The sequence below is a fragment of the Pseudonaja textilis genome, chromosome 3 (assembly GCF_049901715.1).
Source record: "Pseudonaja textilis isolate UNSWEBS1 chromosome 3, rPseTex1.2, whole genome shotgun sequence".
Taxonomy (NCBI): Eukaryota; Metazoa; Chordata; class Lepidosauria; order Squamata; family Elapidae; genus Pseudonaja; species Pseudonaja textilis.
This window is the reverse complement of record NC_141992.1, coordinates 173,000,405-173,012,520: the sequence shown is the minus strand read 5'-3', so window position 1 is coordinate 173,012,520 and position 12,116 is coordinate 173,000,405. Positions and strand designations below refer to the sequence as shown.

The 12,116-nt window shown below is 36.7% G+C and overlaps 1 protein-coding gene across 1 annotated transcript; it reads right to left on the bottom strand.

Moving 5' to 3' along the window:
- Window positions 1-1,705: 1,705 nt before the first annotated feature.
- On the bottom strand, window positions 1,706-12,116 carry OSGIN2 (oxidative stress induced growth inhibitor family member 2). The gene is made up of 6 exons (XM_026705999.2): window positions 11,959-12,116; window positions 10,936-11,090; window positions 7,658-7,794; window positions 5,002-5,193; window positions 4,162-4,253; window positions 1,706-3,895 (listed from the first exon to the last, which is right to left on the bottom strand). The coding sequence occupies exons 1-6, from the start codon at window positions 12,000-12,002 to the stop codon at window positions 2,881-2,883; spliced, it is 1,635 nt and encodes a 544-aa protein (XP_026561784.1). The 5' UTR covers window positions 12,003-12,116; the 3' UTR covers window positions 1,706-2,880.

Sequence of the window (12,116 nt, the reverse complement as noted above, 5' to 3'; positions counted from 1 at the left end):
AGGTGTGTGTGTATACACATACACTTCATGGATTGTAGTATCTTAGATTCAACACACGCACATGCAATCAATACACCATTGTAGTAACGTACAGTATGTTACGTATTTATCTGTTTTATCTTTGCTATACTAGTATTTTATCAAATTTGGCTAGTCATTTACCAAATAAACAGCATTGCTTTCTTTGATTTGCTAGTATATATGATTGTGAGAGGGGGGTTTATATATCTTTCAGATTCATGTAACTGGCTCTCTCGATAATGTGACCATGCAGTATACAACAAAACAATTATATCAAGCCTTAAATAATCATTAAAAAAAATAAACCAATAAAAAATAATTGAATGTAAATACCATATAAAAAAGATCATTGGAGAATGCTCCAAAATCTCACACAATACAGCCATTTCGCAGCTTCCGTTTCCATGGGATCCCTAAACCTATCATAAATATAGCACCTAATATTGCAGTATATGATTTTGATACCTTGGCTCTAAGTTTCCAGTTAACAATATGACTTCCAATAGTACCAAACCTATGGGGAAAAAAGCCACAAATACTGTGGTTCTTTTTCTGATTTTACTGGAAGAAAATCATAAATTTTCTGCATTAATCTTAATGTTATTATAAGAGTATTAAGAAATAAACTTAGATCCCTTGCATGGCTAGTTTTTAATTTTTCCATATCCTTGAATTCTATTCTGGCTTTTCCAGTATACCAAGTTGGCATAGTCTGTAAATACAAAAAATAATTTGAACTCCCCCACCCTTTATCTAGGGATAATACTAGATTAATTGATAACCTCAAGGTAAGTGAATTGGAAATTAATTCCAATGCTTTCCATTAAATACCAGATTTGCTTCTGCTGATCCCAAGCTTTTTTGTACTAAGTTGAGGACAGTACACTAAAAGGCATGAAATAGATGTCTTAAGTACCTGCAAGGATTAAGACACGCACACAAATAAATAAATAAATAAATAAATAAATAAATATAGGACCAAAAAATCTTATCCCCCCCATCTTGGGCATGGGGGGATTAGCATTAAAAGGATATTTCCCTTATATGTCAAATTGCATGAAAACATTGAAAAAAGAGTTTTGGCATGCAAGCGCTTCTGAGTTAAGTGCTATTCTGGTTTATGATCATTTCATAATAATCCAATAACAACCATTAATTTAGGGAGGTCCTTCATAATGAAAATACCAAAAATACCAAAAATAGTATTCCAACAAAGCAACCCAACCACATTCAAATTCATTTGTTGCTTCCAACCAAATTGATTTTCTATTATATTGAAAGGTTGTCCATTAAAATATTTAGAAAAGTTAATAATTAAAAAACTGCAAGAATGTAGTGATTTAGAGTCAAATTTGGACAGGTAGTATTCTTTAAGTCTTTGTAGGAATTGGGTTGCTAAAAATTAGTTTGTTACCCTGATTTGCTATGTAAATGATACAGACTTAAAAAGTCAACAACTGATTTGAAGGGGCCCTCTTTAAAAATATTAAAATAGTTTAACAAATCTAGACACAGTGTCTTTATTGGGTGTTTTAAAATGAATTTAACTTGTCCGTCTCCAACACTGAGGCTATTAAATCTGAGTTTACAACAGTTCTGATTCAAATTGACAGAGACAAAGTGTAAAAGACAGAGGATGAGTTTTAAAAAAGTTTATGTAAGAGAGAGAAAAGACAAATATTTTGAATGCCATGCTTTTATTTAAAATTATTGGCAACCCTGAACTTTATCCCTACAATGAAAAATAGGCAGTCTTTAAATATTGGACATTCATTTAATCCTACACGCAATTTAATTCAGAATTACTGTTACATACTCCATAATATACACAAGGATAAAGTCAATTAAAAGTAAATGCCTTTTATTCTTGCTAATTTTTATATTTAAATATAATTGGTTACCAATTCCAGTTCCACATATTTTATATATTAGCATAAATTACATTTCATTTTTCCTCTTTATCTTATCAAATAGTAAAAATACCCCAGGTTTAAATGGGCAGGAGCATAACTGACAAAAAAATTGGAGATTAGGAAACTAATTTGCTACACATGCATTTTGATGTCTATAGGGATTGCTGCCAATGAACATAATCAAAGTTTAGGAGTCTAAAAAATAAAACATTCATAATTTATAAAAAATGAAATACAAATAGAACCACTGGTTACCCTTGTGGTTTCTATAGCAATAATTCCCATAATTAACAGGCTATTTTGCCTGTTAGATATATTGTGGATGTATTATAATGGAAACTACATTAAATATGGGCAAATTCTCCCATCTCCACATGCTTTTCTAGAACATGACTTCTGTGTAAATGTCAGATTTAGCTGGATTGTACTGCATGTTTTAGATTAATGATTGGTGCCTTCATCAGACTCAAGCCCTAAATCTGATTTAGATGTAAGAGATTAGGCACATCTCAAATTTGTAGCTCATTTGAGATTCAGAATATGCAACATTCTCAGGTTGCCTTTATAAAAAACTTTGCTGCAAGTAACTGGCTGAAAATTTGCCTTAATCTGTGTTAAGGAGAAAATTCTATTCTTGAATACTCATCTAGTTTTGTATAGCAAAACAATTAGCTTATGAGTAAAAACTTTTTATTGTATATATCTTTCTAAGCTTTGAAACCAAAGCAAATTAGCATGCATTGTTATCCATTACAGAAAAACTGCCAATTTTTTTTTTGCATTTTGCAAGGCTGCAATACTGTTGTAGCATCTTCCTCTATGAGGCAATGCAAGCACAAAAAACTGGTATGTATAACAAAACCAAGACTAATCACTTAGTTATTAATGGTCAGATCAGTTATTACCATGTCTGCAGATCCTCAGGTTATGTCTTTGTCTATTTGCTTTAGGGGACTCCATCTGCACCTCTTTCAACTATAAATTGATGTTTCTTCTGTTTTGCAACTAAATGCCGTGTAATTCCCAATGCTCCTCCTTTTAAAAAGCGTACAAAATTGTCTCCAACCAATGGACCAAGTGCAAAAAGATTGGGTTCTTTTATACACTCATACGTATATGGATCAATTTCAATAGGGTTGCCCTTGCAAGTAACTGGTTCATTTGGATTATGGCATATGCTCTGGCCTTGATCCTTTAGGAAACATAAGTTAGGATGTGAACCTATTAAGACTACTGCTAAAGAGAATTTTAAGATCTTCTTTAATCCCGAAGAATTCTGTAAGATACACTTCATATCGGGCTGAAAAGAAAGAACTTGGTGTTCAGGTAAACTGGTATAAGCAGGATGCACATTGTAATCCAGAGTAACTGACTGAGTACACATCATATGGTAGACTTTATGATATTCTGGATAAAGTTTTTTTGGTAGCTGTTTGAAAATTAAACTTGGGTCAGTGACCCTCCTACGGAATGCATGAATAACAGGCACACTGTTATTATAAGCGTATAGAACTGCATCTGCTGCTGTGAGTCCACCACCTATAATTAAAACTGGATCTGTTTTCCCATGCAATATTCCTTTATCTATGGCAGCTCCAAAATCAGATATGGTATGGAGCACAAAAGGAAAGTCTTCTCCTTCAACTTGCAATCGGCCAGGAGCATCAAAAGTTCCAGTGGCAAGAGCCACATTTTCAGCAAACAAACAGAACGGCATATGAGAGCCATCTGCTGATCTCTGATAACCTCTAATTTCCCAGTTTCTTTTGATCAGTGTAGTCTGCCCATCTTCTTCTATCTGCAAAGGGCTTTCGCTTTCACAATCCTGATCACGATAAAACTTTGACACAGATGTTATATATGCATTTTCTCTGAAGTTTTTCTGTAAGCCCATGATTTTAACATAGTGCTTGTAATAATTTGCAACTTCCTCTGGCAGAACTCTGTCACACTTCATATTTCTGAAAGAAGATCAGATCAGAAAATTATTTACTTTTAATTGATATATTTGAAGCATACAATCACAACAGAAACACTTCTCAACTCTAAATATGATTGTACTATTCCTTTAAAAAAAAAGAGGGGGGGAATTGTTTTATTTTAAGTACATTTATTTTTTACTATCTTAAAATTTTCCACTAGGTGGAAACCTACAATATAATCTCTACATCCAAGCATCAGTTCTTTCTTTCTACAACAATCAGTATAAAAATGTTACCAAGCTCACCTTCGTTTAGTAGCAGCCCAATCTTTAAATGCATATCCAGGTAATTCCATCCAGTTTCCGAAACTGATAGTGAGCATAGAACTTTCCATAGACTATGGGAAAATAAAATAATCTTTATCCAAAATATAATATTGCCTTTCTATAAAAATAGCATTACATTTTGAAGATTAATTTTAAAAAACACTGAAATATATTATGTACCAAGACCAATTAATTTATTATATTATTTGTTTGGTAGATTTCCACAGTGACTCTTACTGAAAGCGTACTAATTGAGTCAAATAACAAAAATTAGGATTAGGATAAAAAAAAATAGACAACCTTCCACATTCTAAACCTGTGAAAATGAGAACAGAAAATCTGCTTAACAAACTGCTAAGCGATCAGATTTAATGTTATTTTTATGGATCATTAAAAATATTGGGTTATTCATGGAATGCTGGGAGCACAATGGTTAGAACAATCTGCCAACCCACGTTTGGGACCTGAGTGCTGTTATGTGGCAGGGTGAACTCCCATAATTTGCGCCATCTCCTGCTGATCTAGCAGTTTGAAAGTGTGCAAACATGAGTAGATAAATAGCTACCACTTTGGTGGGCTCATTAATGGGGACATGAAAGAAGCCTCCAATGGATGTCTCCTGGGCAACAGTGATGTCACCGGTTAATCCTTTCAACCCAGAAGTGTCTCAGGGCTTCCAACATGAATACGATGATAGGATGCTATATATGATAGAACTCAAAAAATATAAATGAGCATTTGCTATAGAAGCCACAACCAATCAGAAGTTTTATATGGTAAGTGCACTTAGCTGTTAAGGAAGTTAAAAGTTCTTCTTACATGCCAAGCACCACCAGGTGGTCCTTTGCCAAGTACTATATGAGGAATATATTGATGTGGTTCAAATTTCCATTGAAGAACCGGTGGGTACTTAAATCCAAAATCAGCTTCAGGATGAAGCAAAGTATCAAACAGAATTGCAACGGGATTTGAAGAGCGTCCTTCCAGGCCTTCAGCCAAGTACTCTAATTCCTGATTTGAAAAAATAAGATTTAAATGGTCATTCAACTTTTCCTCAGAGTACAACATAATAGGTAGTGAAAAAACCCTTTTGCTTTCCTTACACATCAGTTATATGCATCTTCTTACAAATTCTTTGAACCTACAATTTATTTCCTGCCTGCAAATTTTTATCAAGACTGATTTATCCTTTGTTTTTAATTAACTTGGAAGGGTTTTTTGGGGGGTGGGGAGGAGAGAATAACCCCAGAATATCTAGAGGGCATGACATTGGAAAAGTCTCTCCTAAATGGTATAGAATTGACTAATTTGCATTGGGAGTACATTAGAGTCAAGATTTAGCTGTATATATAGCTAAATATGGAGAATGTTCTATTAAATGTATTATAATTGAACAATTTCTTTTGGAAGCGTTTTTTTTAAGCTTATATCCATTTTAATGACATTGTGATGTCTATGACACACCACAAAATAGTTTGCTGAGTCCTACTATTTAGTTCACATTACATTAATGGGTCACAGGTTTATTAATAGACACTAGTCATGATATCTAAAATGTACCACCTTTTAGAAATAAGTATTTAGGAAGCTTCCAAAAGCCATAGATATACTAGTGTGGTAATACAGCGAAAACCTAGTTTGATCTTTGGGAAATATTTATGTATTTATTGCAAGATACATGTCTGGTATCTTGTATTTCAAGTGTACTTTATGCTAACAGCAATAGTAAGAAAGAATAAAAACTATTAGCAGCTTACAACACAAATAGAACCAATATTTTTGAGGCTGGATATATAATATGCAATTAAATATGACATAAAATTAAATGCATGTTTCATAGTTAAAATACACTGCTCAAAAAAATAAAGGGTACACAAAAATAAGACATCCTAGATCTGAATGAATGAAATATTCTTATTATATACTTTGTTCATTACATAGTTGAATGTGCTGACAACAAAATCACACAAAAATTATCAATGGAAATCAAATTTAGCAACCCATGGAGGTCTGGATTTGGAGTTACATTCAAAATTAAAGTGGAAAAAAACATTACAGGCTGATCCAACTTTGATGTAATGTCCTTAAAACAAGTCAAAATGAGGCTCAGTAGTGTGTGTGGCCTCCACATGCCTGTATGACCTCCCTAAAATGCCTGGGCATGCTTCTGATGAGGTGGCAGATGGTCCCCTGAGGGATCTCCTCCCATACCTGGACTAAAGCATCCCCCAACTCCTGGACAGTCTGTGGTGCAACATGGTGTTGGATGGAGTGAGACATGATGTCCCAGATGTGCTCAATTGGATTCAGGTTTGGGGAATGGGCGGGCCAGTCCATAGCATCAATGCCTTCGTCTTGCAGGAACTGCTGACACACTCCAGCTACATGAGGTCTAGCATTGTCTTGCATTAGGAGGAATCCAGGGCCAACCGCACCAGCATATGATCTCACGAGGGGTCTGAGGATCTCATCTCAGTACCTAATGGCAGTCAGGCTACCTCTGGCGAGCACATGGAGGGCTGTGCAGTCGCCTAAAGAAATGCCACTCCACACCATTACTGACCCACTGCCAAACCAGTCATCCTGGAGGATGTTGCAGGCAGGAGAACGTTCTCCACGGTTTCTCCAGACCCTGTCACTTCTGTCACATGTGCTCAGTGTGAACCTGCTTTCATCTGTGAAGAGCACAGGACACCAGTGGCGAATTTGTCAATCTTGGTGTTCTCTGGCAAATGCCGAACGTCCTGCACGGTGTTGGGCTGTAAGCACAACCCCCACCTGTGGACGTCGGGCCCTCATACCACCCTCATGGAGTCTGTTTCTGACCATTTGAGCAGCCACATCCACATTTGTGCCCCCCGGAGGTCATTTTGCAGGGCTCTGGCAGTGCTCCTCCTGTCCCTCCTTGCACAAAGGCAGAGGTAGCGGTCCTGATGCTGGGTTGTTGCCCTCCTATGGCCTCCTCCACGTCTCCTGATGTACTTGGTCTGTCTCCTGGTAGCGCCTCCATTCTCTGGACACTACACTGGCAGACACAGCAAACCTTGCCACAGCTCGCATTGATGTGCCATCCTGGATGAGCTGCACTATCTTGAGCCACTTGTATGGGTTGTAGCCTCTGTCTCATGCTACCACTAGAGTGAAAGCACCGCCAGCATTCAAAAGTGACCAAACCATCAGCCAGAAAGCATAGGAACTGAGAAGTGGTCTGTGGTCACGACCTGCAGAACCACTCCTTTATTGGGGATGTCTTGCTAACAGCCTATGCTTTCCACCTGTTGTCTATTCCATTTGCACAACAGCCTGTGAAATTGATTGTCAATCAGTGTTGCTACCTAAGTGGACAGTTTTGATTTCACAGAAGTGTGATTGACTTGGAGTTACTGTGTTGTTTAAGTGTTCCCTTTATTTTTTTGAGCAGTGTATATGTTTTTGATTAATAAGCATATAAACATAAGATTAGTGTTTACTGTACCTGATCAACAATAGAAAGATGAATAGCTTCTTTTAACTTATTGTACAAAATAAGATTTGGATGTTCAGCTTCGGGGGATAAATATGGTCTATATCCAGATAACATGTAAGAGAGGCATATTCCGGAAGGTCCATTGCCTGTTTGTTTTTGAAAAAAAAGTAAAAATATATTTATTAAATTAAAAGAAAGTCCATATTACATCAAAATTAAACATTTTTAAATCTACTGATTTAGAAGTAAATGCTTTTCATTTACAATTCCTTCCATAGAAATTTGGATAAAAACCTGGAATTTTCAAAATCTTAGACTTATCACTAGACTGATATTCAACTTTCACATTTTAGACATTGTTTTAATAATTTTTAAGTTATGAAAATATGCAAGTGAAGTGCCATTTTATAACAAATTATGTTTATTATTTTGTACTAAACAATAACTGGAACTAATTAGTAATCCAACTAGATCTCATTTTATAGATGATCTTGAAAAGCTAAGAAAGAGCAGATCAGCTTAATTCAAATCAACAAGAAATACAGAAAGTGTAAAGATTGAAAATTGAAAAATCAAAACAAAGGAGATGTAATGAAAAACAGCTTCCACAAAAATTACATTGTGTCACCAGGAATCAAATTTTATCTGTATTTTATTAGTATTCTAGACAAATGTAATTACTCCTTATCCCTTACGGGTATTTTTTGACTTATGACCGTAATGAAGCCTGCCCATCATGGTCCTAAGTTATGACTGTTGTAAAACAGGGTCATTCATTTGATCCACCCAATTTTACAACTTTTCGATGATTGTTAAGTGAATGTGTTAAGGAAAACAATGGTTCACTATACTGCATTTTTTTCTGAAAAAAAAAAGTAAATGCTGGTTTTCTGCAAAGCTGTCATATGGCCACATGACTAAGGACACTGCAAACAACCATAAATGCTGAGTGCCTGAAGGTCAGTTACATGACCATGGAGGGGAGAGAACTTCGAGTGTGGGTTGAAATTATTACCCAGATAAGTTTGTCATAACTTTGACCAACCACTAAATGTCAAGAGCTACCTATATAACTATACAAAGAGTTATTTCAAACTATTTCAAACTTGTCATTCTGAAGGTATCTTTAAGATGGGTTAACAAACAATTTCAAAAAGTGATTAGAAAGTGAGGCTTATGAATTTAGTATCCTTTAAACAGCTCTACCATGATTACAAGCAAGATGGCTAATCTCCTATTCTTTTGGTGCCTCAGCCCACAGGATATCTCTACCATTATTCTCTTCACAAGAAACAACTATTAATAGCACATGTGGACAATCTCTGTCTTCTCCTTATTCAGAGAGGTTCTGAAGAACCCGTTTACTTACCAGTACTTTGGTCTTTGTCACAATTATCAGCTCTGCTTTCATGGAGATGTCTTCAGTTCACTATACCTTCCCCAGAAGTCCCACCCGGTATCAAGTTTTATGACAGCCTCAACTTCACTAATCAATAATGGTATTTGACATTCCTCAAATTATTGACAATTCAAATAACTTTTGCTTCCATATTAATGGAGATATACTAAATTTTCTTAAGCATCATTTGCAAGAAGGATCTTGGAAGTATTGTTCAGATATACAACTTCTCATGAAAGAAGGCAACTAAAAACAAATACAAAAACCCAAAGAGTTGACCATTACAATCAATTAGTACACGTCCTGTGTCTGACCCATTTCTTTTTAAAAATGTTCTCCTCTCACAGAGTGAAGAGATTGTTTAAATAAGCAATCCCTTCTGTATCTGACCCTTTTTCTCCTCCTCTCCTTGCAGAATGGAGAGATTAGAGAGGAAGAAATCACAAGAGACCAATGAGGCACATAGCTGGCACTAGTACATTCCTTTGTGTATTCTTCATTGCGTGCCTACTTACTCTCTAGTAATCCCTTCCTCTTGAATGTAAATGCAAACATTAATTCCCTTTCTGCTAATTACCCGAAAGATGAGGTGAACATTCCAAAGGGCAGGGGAGTGGGAGGGAAAAGGAAGCAGAAATAAATTGTAAACAGTTACAATCATGTGACTTTCCCCTTAGCAACTGTGTCATTTAAAAATAAATAACTAGTCCCAACACTGGTCACTAAATGAGGATTACTTGTATCTAAAGCCAGGAGGGCAGAAAGTGGGTATGGATGGATGATCTGAAATGAAGAAGTATTGAACAGAGAAAATACTTCTTACATCCATTCCAAATTCTGCACTATAAAGCAATTTTTAAAATCTAAAAAGGGAATTAATTGTCTGAGTTCAACTACATGGATAAAAATGTTTTTGTGGTTAATTTTTAAAATCTGCTCTGGAATCCTTGAAGATGTTTTAAAAAGTATTACATATCAACATTATCCATAATCTTAGTATCTTGTAGATACAATTCAAAAGGAAATGGGGCTAAGGGGTAGAATATAGAATAATAGGCTGGAAGGGACCTCAAATGTCTTCTAGCCCAACCCCTTGCTCAAGGCAAAATAATTTATATCATCCCAGGTGAATAGTTGTCCAGTCTCTTTTTAAAATCTCTTTTAAAACCAATGCTGGAACACCCACAACTCAAGCTATTCCATTGATTAATTATTCTCATTATCAGAAAAATTCTCATTTTTTCTAGTTTGAATGTCTATGGAGATTCTTAATCATGCAGGACATGATTTCCCCAAAGGTGTTTTTCAAAGGGACTGTCTTTGTTTTTCCCTGAAGAAGTTCCAAGAAGCCTTTTCAGTTCTTCAGCAGTTCTTGCCTTTGAAAAAAAACAGCTCTAAATTCTAGGTTGAATCTCTCCGTAACAAGCTTCCATCCATTACTTCTTATCCTGGCCGCTGGTGCTTTGGAAAAGAAGTCAATCCCCTCTTCTCTGTGACAGAAAATAATCATCATATTCCCCCAATCCTTTTCTTTGAAAGTTCCCTCAAAGGCAAAGTCAATGTTGGGTCCACAGGTAGTGTACTTTCATCATAAGATTTAGCTTTCAGATCCTTTATCATCTTTGTTGCTCTTCTCTGCACACTTTCCAGGGCCTCAGTAACTTTTCTGTATTATGATCGCCAGAACTATTTGTGGTATACTGGCAAAAAATAATTTCAGCTACAAAATCTTTTTCAATATCATCTGATAATTATATGTCAGATTAGGTTTACGAGCTAATAAGGATACACATAAGTCAAATTGATTAAGGCAGCAATTGTTTCTATATAGTTTAATAATGGAAATCCATTATGAGCTAAGCATGAAACGTATTTGAGAATAACTCACCGATTATTACTATAGGCAAAGTCAATGTTGGGTCCACAGCTAGCGTACTTTCTTGTAGTAATGGCATAGTTTTAGCGTTGGTCCCAAGATTGTCACCAAAATACTGCACTAAGGAATCCAAAAAACATCCTTCAGTTTCTGGACTACTGTAATTTCTATTTAAAAGGAAATGAAACAAATCATTATTATAAAACATCCTTCACTGTAAATACTTCTTTAACTCAAACTGTTTGTAAACATAGTATTTTAGCCACATGTAAGTTATTTTTTCTTCAAGAAACATATGAACAGTAAGGGTGACAGATTGTTGAGATTTTAACCTTGAACAGGTTGGTGAATGGTCATTTTTAAAATTAGTGAATACCAAACTATACATCAAAATATCTATCAACATAATCCTTGCTTAAAGGATTCTTTCGGGTTTTTAAATAAATAACATACCTAGATCCACAAACAAAGAGAAAAGAGGGGAGTGGGGGCGATTTCACCAATTCAATCTGGACCTGTTTCTTCCCTCTCCCTTCCCATTTGAGGGGCAAGTATAATAGAAATGTCTTTTTTTTTAAAAAAGGCATTTGAATGCATAGCTTCGAAGCATAAATTTTTAAACGGATATGTTACACACATGCGCGTGCCGAAAAGAGGGAAGTGACAGAATGAAATACGATTTATACGATTTGTCTTATGCCTTTTCAACCGATAGACAAAACGCAAACACAACGCACCGCAACACAACACAAACACACACGTTTCCGAGCGCGTGCAGCCGAGGCCGCCGCTTCTCTGCCTCAGCCGCCCATACCTCCCCCCATCCCCACCACCTCGTGTGCGGCCGGCCTCCGCCAGGATGCTCCGGGGCGCCTCGCCTCCTCTCGCCTCCCATCTCTCGGCTTATTTTCCCCGGCCAGCTTCGCCGGGTTTGGATGCCCCTCGGTTGCCAGGGCGGGAAGAGTGGGAAGCCGGTGTGTAGCCGGGGCGCCACGCTCGGTAGCCGAGAACCCGACTGCGGCTCGAACCGCTTACCTGAAGCGGCTGGTTAAGGAGCAGCGGCAGCACCACACTGTCATGAGGGACTGAGGAAAAAGGACGTCGAGAGATGGAGATGCGGCGGCGGCCGCTGCGGTTCCCGCCGCCTCCGCCTCCTTCCTTTCTTCTGCCGCTGCGCTGGGGGCCTCTGTCGG

Excerpts from the sequence above, each read along its gene's own strand:
- OSGIN2 (XM_026705999.2), bottom strand. The coding sequence starts at position 12,002 with ATGACAGTGTGGTGCTGCCGCTGCTCCTTAACCAGCCGCTTCAG. Across the intron at positions 5,194-7,657 it reads ATCTTTCTATTGTTGATCAG|GAATTAGAGTACTTGGCTGA; the intron begins GTACAGTAAACA and ends TTTTCAAATCAG. Across the intron at positions 4,254-5,001 it reads CACCTGGTGGTGCTTGGCAT|TCTATGGAAAGTTCTATGCT; the intron begins GTAAGAAGAACT and ends ATTTTCCCATAG.